The 17,478-nt window shown below is 33.5% G+C and overlaps 1 protein-coding gene across 7 annotated transcripts in view; it reads left to right on the forward strand.

Moving 5' to 3' along the window:
* The window catches only part of Nav3 (neuron navigator 3), a 784,611-nt gene that overhangs the window by 535,679 nt on the left and 231,454 nt on the right, over positions 1–17,478 (forward strand). For all 7 annotated transcript variants that reach the window (XM_005374355.2, XM_005374353.2, XM_005374354.2 and 4 more), the window contains 2 exons: positions 5,199–5,316; positions 5,950–6,002. In XM_005374355.2, coding sequence (XP_005374412.1) covers positions 5,199–5,316; positions 5,950–6,002 — 171 coding nt within the window. The remainder of the gene's footprint in view (positions 1–5,198; positions 5,317–5,949; positions 6,003–17,478) is intronic.

Below are 17,478 nucleotides of genomic sequence, written 5' to 3' on the forward strand. Positions count from 1 at the left end.
TTTTTTTTTTTTTTTTTTTTTTTTTTTTTTTTTTTTTTTTTTGTCTTTTTGAGACAGGGTCTTGCTATACAGTTCAACCTGGTGTTGAGCTCATTTTGTAGTCCAGGCTGGTGTTGAACTTGCAAGGATCCTCCTGCCTCAGCCTGCCAAGTGCTGGGATTACAGGCGAGTGCCACCACGCCTGGCTTGTTTTTGTCTTTTGTTGTTATTTTGTTACTGGTTTTTTTCTCTTTAAAATAAAAATAAAAAATAAAAAAAGTTCCAAAAAACCCCCCAATGTACTAGTGATATTATTTACTATATAACAAATGCAGTTAGTTAAATACCATGTTCAAAGTACAAATTCAACATTTGGAATTAATGTTATTCAGAGGTAATATTATTGCCATTTTACGGATGAGGAAATCGGCATTGAGATAAAATAAAATGTTCAATCAGTTTCCACCTGGATACTAAATGGTAGAATAGAAATTTAATTATACAGAATGTTCCCCCACAATATAGACAGTTGTGTAATAGGCCCTAAAATTCATGCTAATGAGTATGAAATGTAAAATATGTTATGTCACTTTTGATGTCTTTAATTTTTAATTATTTGAATGAATTATTATACATATAGTTATACTAGAATCTACAAGCAGTCTTTTGGTAAATGTATGACTGATAATTCTCCCACATTTTTTGAAATACATTTCTAAAATGGGATAACATTCATGTTTAAAACATTACAGTTAATCAAAATCACTGGAGAAAACTGGCTTTGGATGTTTAGAGGTAAATCTTGTTTGAAGCCTGGGCCAGAATCTTGGTTATTAACATCCTCAATGACTCTTACAGAAATTACCCAACATGAAATTGTGATGAATATTTCTCTCAAAGATACAAAATTTTTCACTAAGAATCTTATAATTAATTCCTAGCATAATCCTACAAAACATATAATCACACAATTTGTAGCTCATTCAATTAAAGTTAAGAGGTTAACCACTTAACAGTTTACCCAAGTATCATTTGGGCAGTGTGTTTATGTCCTAAGTATCCCATGTGTCAGTGGGTAAGATATCATTTCAGCAGTCAATTCTTGTATTGAATATATTTGATAAAAAAGTTGTTTTTGTATTCCCTGTCATATCTTATAAAAAGTAATGAAAAATATATGCAAATTTTGGTACTGTTGTATTTAAATAATTGGACTAGTAAGTGGTTAAATGCTTTCATTGGGGGTGTACGTGTGTGTGTGTGTGTGTGTGTGTGTGTGTGTGTGTGTATACTAAGGGCAACTTTACAATTCAAAACCCAAACCAGGACATAATTTCACCATTCTTTTGTGTTTATTTGAACAAAAGTTCCCCATAAATTTGAGCAGGCTACTGGTATCCTCCCTCACTAAAGCATTATAGAAAGTTTATTGATAAATTTTAAATGCTTTTATGTAACATGTGTCCTTTGCTTGAACAGTGTCTCATTAAAAACACAGTTATTTTTTCCACTGTTTTCTTCAGCTTACACATATAAAATTTAAGAGGACAGGGAAATATAGTTTTTGTACAGGATATATAAAATAATTTCAAATATGTCTACACATTTGTTTTACGCTCTGACAAATAGATTATGACATGCTTTTGGATGGTAATGCTTTCCTTTTTCTTGTGATCTTCTTGAAGGATCTTAAGTATCTTTTACTTATAAAAGATACACATGTTAGAAAAGATACGTATGAAAAAGTACATGAGACTTATGGAAATTTGCTTTCAATTCACTTGTCACTGATTTCTCTAGTTGCAAAAAAATTTGAGTTACAATCTGCATAAAATGTCAGATCAGCTGACAAGTCAAAGCCCTTAAGTGTGTTGTATTGTTGTGGAAGAAATCCTGGACTTGGTAAAAATGCTATGTGTGTTAAGTCACAGGTTTTCCCAATAAGATCTTAAAGCCAACTGAATACTTTTCCATCTGTTTTCTGACCTAAGTTCCTGAAAGGCTGACATCTCAGGCACTATGAACATGCATTAGGACATATATTGCTTTCATTATTGATATTTTCCATCACGTTATTTAAATAAATATTTTCCATAGTTTAGTACCTTCATAAAACAAAATCCATGCAAGATAGCCTGGTGGAGGTAGTGCCTCAATACAAACTTAACAGGACTGAATTAGAACATAGCAGACTTAACCTTACATAAATTTTCCTGAGACTAAAATGATAAACCAATTTGTGCCCCTTGTAAATTAGAAGACAGGAGTCAGAGATAAGACCATCAGAAACAAATAGTGCATTTAAAAAAATGTTACGTTTTTAAAACCTTTGCGGAATAATAACCAAGTATCTATTGGAAAGCTATAATAGCAAGGTAAAACTAGATGTTACAATAACAATAATGAGAGCAGGGACTTCTTTTCAGAATTAACTCTGACAGATACTTCATAAGTGCTATCTTAAATAGTCCTGATACAATCCTGTAATTTAAATATTACTGCCAATGCTATATTACAGACAAGGGGGATTCTATTAGAACTTTAAATGTGTTACCCAATGTTCTAGTGATAGGATGTGGTGTATAGGACCTTAAAGACAGATCTGATGGGAAAAGTCTCTCCCTCTCCCTCTCTCTCTCTCTCTCTCTCTCTCTCTATTACACACACATACACACACACACACACACACACACACACACACACACACTTGTGGATTCTTTAAAGTGAAACCATGAGAAAGTGGCATATGCCTATGGAGAGATAGGCACAATTCAAACCTCACTTAACTCAAAGTTTCTCTAGAAAGGCAAACTATGCAATCTATCATATGATATATAGCTAAGAAGAGAATGTCCACTTACATCTTTCAGAAACCTTAATCATCACTGGATATGCATTGAATGCCAATTTATATTTTTCAAGACAGTCCTTTTCTTCATCTTGTTATTTAATATGTTTATTTTTCAGATCCAGTCCAAAAAAATCTTATTTCTAGGCTTTCTTATTATAAAAATACTAGCATGTAAATACCAGCATTTATATAGAGCTTTTGATGTAGATATTAATGGATGTGTCTTAAATGTTTATGTATAGTTAAAACATATTAAAAATTTATCCGATATCTTTCAACCAGGGGATTGATTTTTGTGTACAATATTAAAACAAATGAGTAAGATAAATACACCTGAACTGTCTTGTGGGAGTGCTGTTAAAACGTTGTTATATAAAAAATTGAAATTGCACAATAAGATGCATACTATGAGCCAACTTTGTGTAAAAATCTCACAGAGTATGTTTATTTGCTATGTATGGTGAGGTATGTGGCAGGGAATATCAACTCTAGAACTTTTCATACCAAATTATTTAAAAATTTTCAAAGCATTGTAAGCCACACTGTAATCCCAGCACTTTGCGAGGCTGAAGCAGAAGGATCCCAAGTTCATGTCCAGTTTAGGCCATTGGTGAATCAACCAAGACTCCATCTCAAAATAAACAGGGTGTAGGGGAGGGATTTATCATTGTGAAGGTCCTGAGTCTCATCCCCACATCCCGAGTACTACACACACACACACACACACACACACACACACACACACGTCAGGAGCTTCAAGTTCTACAGAAACTTTATTCATTAGTTTCTGCATGTATGATTTGCTTATTTTTTACTAAAATGTGTTTGTTTTATAAAATCTGAAGATGCTTTCTATAATTTCCTTGAGTTTCGTTGCTCTCAGTTATAACAAGCTGCCTTTGCAGCTTTATTTGTCTCAATTTGCCCCATTCTGCCTCCACTACAGATTTCACAATTGTGTCCTGTGCTTATTTGTCTCTGTCCTTCCATGTGACAGACTCTGTGTGTAGAAGCCCTTTCCTTCACATTGCGTGTTCAGGTTTCCTTATGTTCCCAGTTCTATTTCCACTTAAGACCACATGTTTAAAAGTTTATTTTTATTCATTCACATTCATAGTGCATAACTATTATATTCACCATGGAAAACTCCTAGATCTTCCTCCATGTCTTAATGCCCTTCCCAGTTAGCAAAAGATAGGTCTCCCTGTTTCCTATCTTTAATTTTGCTCTCTATTTAAACTTTGAATTTCTCATATAAGAGAACACATGTGATATTTAAGCTTTTGGTTTAAGATTTTGATTTAATCTTTTGATGTGATGTTTAAGTTACTTTGATTTATTTCACTTCACATCATGGTCTCAAGTTGCATCCATTTTCCTACCAATGAATCAAATACATCCTTTTTTATAGCAGAATAATACCCCATTGTGTATAAACACCACATTGTGTGTCTATTTGGTGTTTATTTCCCTTTCCTATTCTCATTTCAAATTTTTCATTTTTTTCTACTACATCAGATTATACCCTGCCTTGAAATAAACTTATAAATAATGTATATCAGTCATCTCTGAAACCAAAATGTCTGTATGCTTATTTCTTGCTCATTACATTAGATTACATTAACAGGTAAAACTTAGCAACATTTATTTTTGTGAGATTTTGAACAGTTTTAGTATTTCTTAATAACGTTTTCTATTGCTGAAGAGTCACCTCTACTCTGTGTCAAATTGCCAACCTTGCGGCTTGCAAACCAGTTCTCAGTTCTATATTGTAATTTGTGTGTTCTAACTTCATTTGCTGCCTATGCTTTCTAATATAAACACATTTCAAGAGTCTTAAATGAGAAATGACAGTCCAAACAAAATATCTTACACAGGAAGGCATTTGCAATTATTTCATAAAGTGATGCCAAAATATTGTCACATATAGTATCTCATATGACAAACATAATAAAATCTTCTAATATAAAGAAGTTTTTTTATAAAGTTCCTCTATAAATCAGTCCAGGTGGTTTCCTTTTACATGGACAGCAAGGATTATTTTCAGAATGATATGAAAGGAAGACAGAAACTCAAAGTGATTTGTAATAAAAGGTGCCTCAGTCCCAGTTGCAGAGGGAGTTTTGCTTTGTCACAAGTGACTAGTCCATGATTTTGAAAGAGTGAATCATATTCCTTTGAAACAAGAGATAAGTGGGGGAAAGAGCTGTTTAAAAATTACTGAAAAACTATTTCCTTCTGAGCTATGACTTCTGAAACTGGAATGTGATCCAGAATAGCTCCCCTTTGAATTCCACATTTGTCCTAAGCATTTTTATTATCTCTCTCTGGCCTCACCCATTTTACTTCTTCCCCCTCTGTTCAACAGATTTACACTGACTGGGCCAACCACTACCTAGCAAAATCGGGCCACAAGCGGCTGATCAAGGATTTGCAACAGGACATTGCAGATGGAGTGCTGCTAGCAGAAATCATCCAGATCATCGGTAAGATCTGCCTTCTCAGAGCAAGCGCTAGAGCCTTGCTCTTGCTCCTAACCCTTTTGGTAAATTACAACTTAAATTGAATGCATACCAAATTGTTCCATAAATCGTGGAGATTAATGTAGATCTCCCCTGATTTAATTAAACATGTTTATGTGAGGATGTTTGAAAAAGACAGTTTGGCCATGCTTTTAAGTAGCTAGAGCTGTATCTTTACATACACTGAATTGTCAAAAATGAACGCTTCATTAAACCATATGTCCCCCATGTGTGCATTTCATTCGCTGGAACAACTCATATAGTCTGTGACTCCTTGAAACTGTATCCTGATCCAGCAGGGACAATTGTGAGAGGTTTCACGTCAGCAGTCATTTGGCACAAGCTAAAAAATTAGCAGCAACTTCCTTCTCCATTCACTTTTCTTTTTTTTTTTTTTTTTGCTTGATTTGTGCGCATAGAATTGGCCGCTGCTAATAAGTGTGTTCTCTTGTACATGGCTTGGGAGATTGAGCAAATGTAGCAGCAGCATTTTATCTTTTGGTTTTTTTTTTTAAGTCTTTTTTTCTGTGTGTTTCACTTCATTGCTTAAGCATGTTGTTCTTTTTTTCTCTCTTTTATTTTATTTCTTGGCTTTAGCAAATGAAAAAGTTGAAGATATCAATGGATGTCCTAGAAGTCATTCTCAGATGGTAAGATTCATATTTATTCTCAATATATACTGCTTATCATCATTTCCAGAATTAACTACATTTGTAAATGGATTTGAAAATTTTCTGCATGCCTTAAGAAGCCATTTGATCCCATCCTGTCATATGTATTTCTAAGATTACAGTTTATACATGTGATAGCATCAATTCAGTTGAATAAATATGATTCCTATATAACATATGTCTAGGTTTACTTTTAGATCCTTGACTTTTTTGTTGTTCTGTTATGCTGGATAATTTAATTGTGAACACTGATCTTTGTGGCCATAAATCTCATTTCCAATTTTAAGTGGTGCCTTTTTATGTGAACAACTGTTTTGAAGAACAGAACTTGCCATACACATTTTAAAAATATATGAATAGTGTTTTCTTTGTTCCTAACGAGTCCAATGTAAGCACATGGGCTCTTCAACATTGTGGAAATAGTTCTAAAGGCATGCTGCTCTAAATTTGTTAAGCAGTGAGTGATTTTCAGATGACTCATGTCTTTTCCAGAAAACCCTCGTTTGAGAGGTCTGTCTCTTCCAGGCTATATCTTATCTTTATCATCTAGTAATGCTTAAAATTTTACAATAAAAATATACTGTTTAACTACTTCGATAAAAATCACTGCTTTAATTAAATAGCTACAACCTTAATTTTATAAGACAGACAAGCTGAAAGAGAAAATACCTTAACTGAAATTATATCAAACAAATATAACCGTGAATGATAGCCAAAATTGACATTATGAAGAAAATATAATCATGAATCATAGCCAAATACAAGATGAGGCTTCCCCAAAGCTTTTATCACCATATAAGCATCCTGAACGTACTTAGTGAAATCTGGTCACAACCTTGGAAGGAAGAAGAAACTTATTCACTTTTTAAACTTGCTGACCAGTGCTTGCTTCTGTAGCATATGTACTAAGCTTGCTGGCCTACTTAATGTCAAAAACTAAAATCCCAAATAATGAAACAATTATTATTAAAAAATGATTAATTACCATGACTGTGTTTTTCAAAGAAGCACTACAAAGTCGTATAAAAATGTCATGAACTCTCTGTAGCTGTTATGAAAAAAAAATCTTTATGGAAGAAAGTTTCTCTATAAAGTACTTCAGTTTTAAGGAAAATTCCTGATCCAATTACCCTGGGCATAAACATGACTGTGTGGAAATTAATTACAGTTGTTTTCTAAAGTTTTACTGAGAGCAAACTATAGTGAAATGTGCTCAGACCTTGCTACAATAATAGCTGGGAAGTTGGAAAACATGTAACCTCTCTGAGTCTTGGCTTTCTCATCTAAGAATTAAACCCTGGTTAGTTTGCTTTAATGAGATGTGTGTATAGCATTCTTTACTATTTAAACTAATATACAAATGCAAAACAGCATTGTTGTAAAGAAAAAGCATTGCTTCCAAAGAACACATGCATGCATTAATACTTGTTGAAATATTCTTTGGGGCTTTATATTGAAAAGCTCTATGGAATCTGAAATCATATTTTAACACTGTTGATTTCACTTTCATTATTTTGACCTTCAGGAGCTATTTTAAATTGCAAAATGCTCACTTATTCCATCATTCCAATTTTATTCTGATTACAAAGAATCTAATGAGCAGGTAAGTTTATACTCAATGCTAGGAAAAATAAATAGATAAATTAAAAGAAAACAATAGTCTATAAAGTTCACTACTGTATAAAGATGCAGTCCTTAGATATTTACCTGAAACGTCTATACCTAGAGACTCTACAGCTCTACCAGTTTTGTGATGCTTCTTAGTCCCCTCCAGTATCCAAGTAACTGGTGCTATGGAGGTTGTCTTGGTATTCCTGCTTGTGATAAAGAAAACCCTAAAAATCAAAGCCTAAAAAATGCAATTGTTATGAAACAGGTGATTATTTTTACAGACAAAAAGCATTACAGTGGTTGGAGTCCCATTAAAATTTGCATAACAACTCAGATTCTTTTTCTTCTGCTGTGGTTGAACTGGAATCTGAAATTGGCATGACCATCATGTTGATTCAGAAGAATGCTTATGAAGTAAATGTAACATTTTTTGGCATCTATTCAAAAGAATTTACATTGACTCTATCAAATTAATGAATACAAATTCTGGACTGCAATTGAGAAAAAAAAAGTAAAGAGAATTATTATAGGCTGACTAAGCTTATGAATTTCATGTACCCACTCTAAACAGGATGGTGTGTTTCCTAATTGTGTAACCCCAGCAGGATCTGCATTGGTTGCAAAGAATGCTAGCCCTGGTCTTTGAATTATTTTCACCATGTAAGAGTGTATGTATGTAAGAGTGGATACTATGGCATTTGATATCACCTGAAGAAACTGGAATATTTTAAATTTGGGATGTTGCATGATCTGATATAAATATTTTAAAAATTATCCTAGGTGCTTCCTGAGGGTTGCAGATGGATAGCCTCTAATCAAATGTGGGCGATGCAGGGTATAGGGGATTTAACATACTCCCCAATTTTGGGGTCTTAATGAACTAGTGGTTATCATTTATTATTTGAAGTATTTTTGTGGGAGAAAAGGGCTAAGCATTGGAGGAAGGGGAGGCATTCACATTTTGACATGTAGAGTTTGTTGTAGCTCATTGTGTGGGATGTAACTTTAGGTAATTGAGTATCAATTGCTAAAGGTCAGAGAAAGATATTAGTCAGACTGTACCTAGTACATAGGTATTTGTTGAAGCCATAGACAAGGATGAGATCTTGTAGGATGCCTATGAAAAGTCAACAGTGTAGAAAGCCGAGGATATTTTGTGGTCTATCAATATTTATCTGGTAGACAAAACTGCAAGAGTCAGAAAAAAACAGTGATGCTGAGAGAATGAGAGCATTATTAAGAGAGTGGATCATATATGCACATTGTCAATCCTTGAGGTCAATATAAATATTGCGGGTGAAGCCATGGTATATGCACTAACCCAGAGAAATAGAACAAATAAATGAATTAAATGTCTCAGGTGCTTTCAAATACTACTTAGCCAACTAGATGGTATATTAGAATGAGGAAGTGAATTCTGGTAATTAGACACTGATGTAAAAATCTCTGTCCAACAATAATTTCTTAATAAATAAAGACAAGTGTGGGGTTGTCATGAATCATTTTTCTAGGAATGTCTAGTTTAAAAAAAAAAAAAAGAATAACCACATGGTTAAAAAGCAAGGCAATGCTGAAGACAGTTTTTTCAAGGGAGGAAGTTACAGAGCAGGGATCAGTAGCGGGAGGTGTGGGAGGTGAGTGCTAATGTGAAGTCCTAAAGAAAGTGATAGAGAAGGGTATCTTGAAGTCCAAGTGACAGATTTACTGCTGGGAAAAATGGGACACATTTCTTTTCCACCATGCCATAGCGGACATGATTGGATGAAAATGCAGTATTTGAAGTAGATCAAGCAAAACTTAAAGGGATTCAAGCTAATGTCACTGATTTTGGAATATTAGACAATGCTAGCTTGGTCTTTTCCGTGTAATTTTCTTTCATTTCTTTTTTATGTTATGAGGATGTGTTTGCAATTCATGGAGTTTACAGTCATCTTGGAGAGTGGGTACATGCTCATACCACAGCATATTTCTTTTTCTTAAACTTCCTTCCTCTTTTTTGCCCCTCTCTCCCTCCTCCGCATTTTTCATTCTGGTTGATATTATTAATCTTAGCTCAAGGTATGGCATATAATGTTTGAATTAATTAATGTTATTAGGTTCCTGGACATAGAACATCTTTACTTATTTCCCCTTCCCCTCCTCCTCTTCCTCCTCCATCACACTTTTTCCCTTGGAAGAGATCCATCTCCCAGTCCCCTTCTATTCAACCTTTTTAATTCTCTTTATACTTTGCCTTACTCAAATGAGGGATATCATATAGCATTTAAGCTCATGTGTCTGTCTTATTCCACTCAACATTATATTTTCCAGGTGCATCCATTTTTCTACAAATGTATCACACCTGTCATTCTTTCTGGAAGAATCATATTACATTATATATAGACACAATGTTTTAAAATCTAACCTTCTGTTGATATGTATACAGGCTGCATACATATCCAGGATTTAGCTATTATGAGTTGTGCTGCTATAAACATTGGGATGTATTGATCACTATCCTATGATGTCTTATGCTCTTTGAGAAGATGCCTAGCAGGGGTTCACTGGGTCATATTCCATATAATTTTCTAATAGTTTTCTTATAAAAATCAAGGTAAATACTATATATGTACTATAGTAATTTATAATGGGTAAATAAAATTCATAGATATAAATATTTCTTTGCAAGAGTGGTATTTTGCATATATATATATATATTTCAAAGGTAGTCTGAATCTCATATACTTATAAAAACATGAACTTGTCCTTTCAACAATATACTAGTTTCACTATTGAAATACCTTGACTCATATTTATGCTGTTTCAAGGCCATAGCTATACTTTGTTAGGGAGCTTTTGATTAATATCATCTTAAAGACAAAACTTAGTTTGTGAACTTGCTGAATACTATATTTAACTTCATTCAGAGAAGAAGTTACTGATCAGGATGGCACCTGTTGAGTAATTTCTAGGTGGGTGTTATCAAGATTCAAAATAAATGCTGCATGCCATAAGCATAGTGAGCATACATGAGGAAATAAATTAGTAAACTATAAATATCAAGAATGTCCTGAATGCCCAGCAGAATAAAAATAGTCCCCCAAAATATTCAACATGTATTTGAAATGCAGCGGCACAAGTGTAAGGTTCTTAGACAAAAATGTCAGACATGTAGAAAAAAATCCATTTTGGAAATGAGTTTTTTTGTATTTTGAAATAGGCCATTATATTTAAGGATCCTTCCAAATACACAGAGGGATTAGGACACATCATTACGTGAAGTAGCTGAAAGCAAGAATTAGACTGGGTGGCACACAGCTCTCACAGTTTGTTTCCTCTTTCCTGCCTCCTTCCTGTGATTCACCCCATTACCTCAAGTGTTTTAACACCATGACTTTCAGCCTTATTACTGAGTGTGACATACACGTTACTGTGCAAACTTTTGAAGATTTGGGCAACATTTATTCCTCTTACTCTTTTTTTTTTTTTAATACTAATGATGGAAACGTAGGTTTTAGTCTTTCCTTCCTATCTGAACCCACATCCTACAGAACTGTGGTTTCAAGAATGAATTCTGTTATGGATTTCACAGACTCCTTTATCTCATTTCTAGAGTTATAATTATCTGGAAAGTGAAACTTGATAGTGAATGTATCCCATGCTTTTATCAGTATCCTATCCTTTAAAGTTTTAATTCTTTCAGCCGCTGCATATAGTTGCCTTTAAATATTTTTCAGTAAGATAAGAAGATAAGGTTTTTAACCAAAAAGAGAGGAGATAAAATATTGGAATGCTCTAAAAAATTTAATACAATTTTATAAATGGCACAATACAGGGTTCTATCACCATGACTCACACAAGTGGAATATTGCTAATTTTGTACTTTCACATGCTCCCCTTCCATTTTTAAAACTTTTTGTCTTTTGGAATGGCTAGAAAGAAATAGCCTAATGAAGACAGTTGCTTTGCTACAAATATAACTCTGATATCTAAAGAAACGCTCGATGAGAATTGGTACATTGTAGTTTCTTTAATGAATTCATTATTTTATATAAGCTCAAAATTTGGAAGAATGAGTATAAGCTAGTAGTATTAGATAATTTATATTTAAGTTATTAAAATATTACATGATGGTTTCTAAAACGGAATGCATCTCTAGAAATTGTTCTGTTACACTAGTAAAGTCCAAATGAAGTAGTGGAAATACTGTGGAAATGTTGAGAGCTGGTGTGTACTGTTGAAATGACAATTGTCAGTGGAATTCTCACCCTTAACTCTGAGGCCCAGGAAAAAAAAACTTACAGATACCCAAGGCCCCTGTTCATTTCTGTAATGAGGAAATTGAACTCATGACTTCTGAAATCCATTGGAATTCTGATTTGAATTTCTGATATGAAATCCATTTGAATTCTGATTTGAATTTCTGATATGAAAAATCACCAAAGATTATGATTTCCCTTTCAGTATCTTACTTAAAATGTACTTTGTTATTTTCATAGGTTTTTAAAACTACTTTTATTATAAGGTAATAAAGACATTTCTTAAAATTTACTAAATCTAATCTACAAAGACAGAGAACACAGCAACATGAAAATCATTTTCATGGAAATTATTTGGTCTGGCAATCAGAAATTAAATAAAAATTGAAAATACAAGAATACGTTAATAACTTTGTGTCATCTAGTAAGTTGTTTAAACATTTTAACAGTAACTTGCATCAATATTTAAGTTGGTTTATGTAATTAATCTGATAAATAGAAATTGGAATTAAGGAATTTAATTTGGTTTGGATTCTTGGTATTTTTCTGTTTTGGAAAGAAGATATGAAATTTTTCACTTTATGGTAAATTAGTAAACTTTATATATATATATGTATATATGACACCTGTTTTGAAATATAGCTAATATTTTATTATACATTTTAGTGTTGATTACTCTCTTAAACTTTTTTTGTTAACTTAGAATGCTTTAAGTCTTTTTCTCCTGATAGGCCAGTTTCTCATTAAACGCAAGATGCAATCTTACCTCTTATTAGAAGATATACTTTTTTCGTAATCCTTCTATAATTTTAGATTTATTTTACCTTCAGTAATTGAGTATTTTAAAAGATTATTATTCCATCTTCCTCAATTATCGCCCAAAATATAATGGAAAATTATCACATATGATCAATGGTAAAAGGTATAATGGGCTGGAGTTGTAGCTGAGTAGTACAAAGGCTCTGAGCTCAATTCCCAATAAAACAAACAAAAACAAAACACTGTTGTTGAAGAACAGTGTGGCAGAAAGAATAAGTTTTGCAGCATAATAACAAGTTTGCGATTGAATTCTGATTCCACTAAAGTGTATTTTCATTAAAAATGCTATTTCTTGATATCCAGTGATTACTGAAGTTAGCAAAATTTGTGGTGAAAATGAAAGGGTTTTGTGTTTTTAATAAAGAGTACAGTTGCTCACAATTGCATGTAAAGTCCCTTCCTGTGCTAGGTTATTGAGTGGGTGGAGAAATTTAAAAAGTAGCTTCCATTCCTAATATGCAGTATAGGGCTTATCATATTGGGGCCTCTTCATGAAGTGGATTGTGAAGTTAGAATACTGTGGCGGATTTTAAAATAAAATACAGTGAAAGAAAGTTTTTACAAATTAGAATGCATTGTAGATTGTGTGGGTGACATTTGATTTCTTAAGTTTTCATTACCTATCATTAGATAATAAAGTCGAACTTTTTATGTGTCAGTAAATCTGTGTACTGTGTGGTTTATAAAATGAGTGTCTTCAATGTAATACTGACCATTGTTTTTCTTTTAATTAAAAAACACCATTAGACTTCTGAGATTTAGAATGAAGCCCAGTTCCTTCGGATTTGGACCCTAAGGTGTCATGAAGACCTGTTTTTCTCTCTGGCCTTGTTTCCTATCACCACTTTTCTCCTGATTTCAAGATTCTTGTTCCTGGAGTGCGTTCCAACTGATATATCCTCCTATGTGGGTTCTTCAAACTGATTTAAAGGCTACTAGCCTTTAGGGTGTATTCACACTGGTAAACAGTTGGAAATTGTGGAGAGGTATGAGATTCGGCTTTCCATATTCCTGGCTATTCTGAAATTGCAGGTCCCTCAACTTACGGTGTTTCTCTACCATGACCAGTTCACACGTAGCTTTTTTCCTGGGTTCACCTCTGTATCAGTCAGGTTTCCCACTGCTGGAACAGCATACCTGATAGTGCATGATTTAAAAGAGCAATGGTTTAATTTGGTTCACAGTTTCAGTGGTTTTGGTCCATGGTTATCTGGCTCCAAGAAAGAAACATCATGGTCGAAGGGTGTGGTGGAACAAAGCTATTCACTTCATAGTGGAGTTTGGCAGAACACAAGGACACAACTCCAGGGAAAGATAACTCCTCCGAGAGCATGTTCCCAGTGACCCACCCCTCCAGCCAGGTCCTCTCTCCTAACAGCACATTCATATCTAAACCATCCTTGGGTTAATCCCATGATCTAATGGACTTTCCAGGAGTTACTTAATCCAGTCAAGTTGATAGCTGAAACTAACCAGCACAACCTCATGCCATGTTCCTTCTTCTAGCTAACTACTCCTAGCCTTTCAGGGAGTAACTCAGTCTTCTCTTTAAGCAGCAAAATCTAGAGGTTAAGAAAATGGCTCCTTGGGTTCTTGAGAATATCCATTCAGTTCTCGAACAAACACTTTATCATTGAAATATGGTAAAGTAATGTCAAATTTAGAAGTAGACATCATTGTAACTATGTTAAATATACCTAAGTTACTAATAATTTTTTTCTTAGTCCTTTTGATTTCGAATCAGAAAGAAACTCTTCTGTGTTCTTTAGGAATCTATATTTCTCTAATTATAACATTCATCACATTAAATTTAGATTATCTCTTACTGAGTGGTAGCTAAGTTTTTGAGAACTTGGAAATTTCTCAATGAACAAATAATCACTAAATGAGTAAAAAAAATAAACATCCTACAACTCTTAAAGCAAAATGACTACTGCATATTACTTCAACTCTCTAGAGAAATTTATCTTGGGTTATAATCTTTGTCTAAAATCTATGGAACTATTAAAATTTTAAGTTAGGATGGAATTTTGATAAAACTGAACCATCTTGTCTAATTTTTGGTTGAAGTCATATTTATTAATGAATTTGTATAATTGCACTAGTATTATACATTTATCATGAAAAACAAGAACTATAGTTAACGGGAAACAGCACAAGTCAAAAAAGAATATATGTTCCAAGATAGCCAAAGTTAAGGTTGTTCTTCATGCATCTAGACATTCTGTGTATGATTTACCACAGCAGTATCTAGTACTTCACATCTATCCTGACGCATTTCTTCTAGAGAAATGCAAGATGTATTTCTTCCAGAGAAAAATAAGTTTTTCAGATACTATGCAGGATACCTGCTTTATGGTTAGTTAAGTTTTTATAGTGCAACAGTTTTTGAGTCAAATGAGCAGCACAGCCTTGTAAATCCCATGTTAAAATCCAGCCTATAAGCCTAACTGCAGAAAATAAGGATTTGCATGATCTATTCTCGAACACCCCTGTGAAGAGTTTTCTTTGTGGTTGCTGGGGTTGGCAGACACGGCTTCTCTATCTGACACTTGTCTAACCTTATCAAAATCTGACTTAACTCTCAAATCCAACACTTTTCTGATGCTTTCCCCAGATCTGTAGTAAAAATTGATAATTCTCCTTTGGAATGCATTATATGATGCTGTGTTATAGTGATTTGTGAATCTCATCTGTCTCCTCAGTTATTTTATAAGCTTACAAGGGCAAAGACCTTGTAACTCATTTTTATATCCCTTCACTACCCAGGGAAGTTCTTTGCCCATAAACAATCACCAGTTGCTGAGTGAATGAATCACTCAATATTAAGTGCTATGTCATGATTTAGATTTAATCAAAAACTCTTAAGGTTGATAATCATCGTATTCAGTTATTTAGTACCTAAATGTGGTTTTCATTAAATATTCATGAGAAAGTGTGAATGAGAAAGAAATTCACTATTTCTATAGACAGTAGTAGACAAGATCTAACTTGGTTAATATTGCAAAATACATCTGCAGTTGTTTCCTAAAACAGGTTGTACGCATTCCATAGAAAAATATTAAAAGCCTATCTTAAAACATAAAGCTTAAAATGTATGTGCTCAGTAAAGAACTATGCTATTTTTGGCATAGTTCTGTTTACATCAAAAATCCTGAGGTTTAAGAAAAATGGAAGGTATAAATAGCTGATGACTGTCTTGAAATTTCATAAGGAAGAAAAATAATATGAGCCCTTCCTTTCCTCACCTGAAGCCCAGTTTGTGATTTGGCTATTAGAAATGCTCATATTTATCAAGTTTATAAGGGTCAAGCTACACATATACCTAGGAAACTAGAAAATCAGAGACACTCATGTCTTGAAAGTAGGTTCTCACTTTTCAGGGGAGTATTTGAAATTATTGTGAATTCCAATGCTCCTCAGAGTGTACGAAGACAGTAGCTCTGCCTTGAGCATAAAGTTTAATAAATGTTCAAGGAATGGTTTAACTTTATAAAAAAAAATTAAATGTTAGTACTCCAAAATACTGATAATAATCATATAAATAGTATCTACCCAGATATGAAAATATGGACCAATTTTTATTGAATAAATTTAGTATCTTTAATAAAGAAAACCCATGCAGCAGGATTACTTTTAGATTTAGTCTGTGTTTGTTTAAGGCTTTCCACTAATGTTATATGTTTGATAGGGTCCAAAATGCCCCAAGTCTCAGTATACCCATATATTTTGATATGGTTAAAACTTAGTAACTTTACGTTCACTGTACCATCAGGTTTTTTTCATAGTTACTTAGCCATAATTAAACATAACATGAGAAACAGGGAATGTAGGTCTTCTATGTCAACTAAAAGTAAGCCTCAAGCGGAAGAAAGGACTCAAAAAATTATCTGACACAATGATAAACAAGTAAAGTACCAGGACTGACTTTCCATAAGCTAAATACATGACTGTTTCACATGTCATTCAGATGAGGAGCATAGGGTTCCCAGAACTCAGAATAAATACGTTTGTATTACTGCTATATATATATACATAGGAATGTTTGAAATTATTGTGAATTCCAATGCTCTTTAGACTGCATGAGGATAGTAAGAATGTACATATAGTACATTATATATATATATATATATATATGTCAGAGAAGTGGGAGAGAGAGATACATATATGCTTCAGGAAAAGAAAAAAGTTACATAAATATTTTAATACTAAATTTATTGATACATCATGAATTTAAGACAAATTACATTTGACCTCTACAATTATAAGAGATGCTCAAAGCTGTGCCCATCAGCTTCCTGACATTAGCACGGCAAACTGCTGCTTGGGTAACTTTAGTCATTGAGGTTGCTGTACATGCATTTTCAATTCCTTCCCTAAGGGCTAGCAGCCAGCTGGGTTTTCTGCTATCTATCCACAGCACCCTCTGGGGTGCCCTATATGAGGGTAACACTGATCTGTTGAAAAAATCCTATTTCTCTTTTCCTGAAGTGCGCATACATTTTTTGGTAGACTCACAGGAATAAAATATACAGTACATGAAGTATATACTATCAAGAGCCAAGCAAGCAAAATACAATGCATTGTTATAATCTGAACAGTGCAATTCTTATATCACATGTGGGTAAATTGAAATCGTAGGCTGTTGCTTTCTTGATGAATATAGAGTGATGCTTTGGTTTCCAAGATTTGCTAGAAATTGAAATTGCCCAGGAAACTGTAAAAAAATCCTAAAAGTGGCTACTACCCACTGACATTTTGATTTAATGGATGGACATGAAAATGTG

The sequence above is a fragment of the Chinchilla lanigera genome, unplaced genomic scaffold, assembly GCF_000276665.1.
Source record: "Chinchilla lanigera isolate Chin_1 unplaced genomic scaffold, ChiLan1.0 scaffold00004, whole genome shotgun sequence".
Taxonomy (NCBI): domain Eukaryota; kingdom Metazoa; phylum Chordata; class Mammalia; order Rodentia; family Chinchillidae; genus Chinchilla; species Chinchilla lanigera.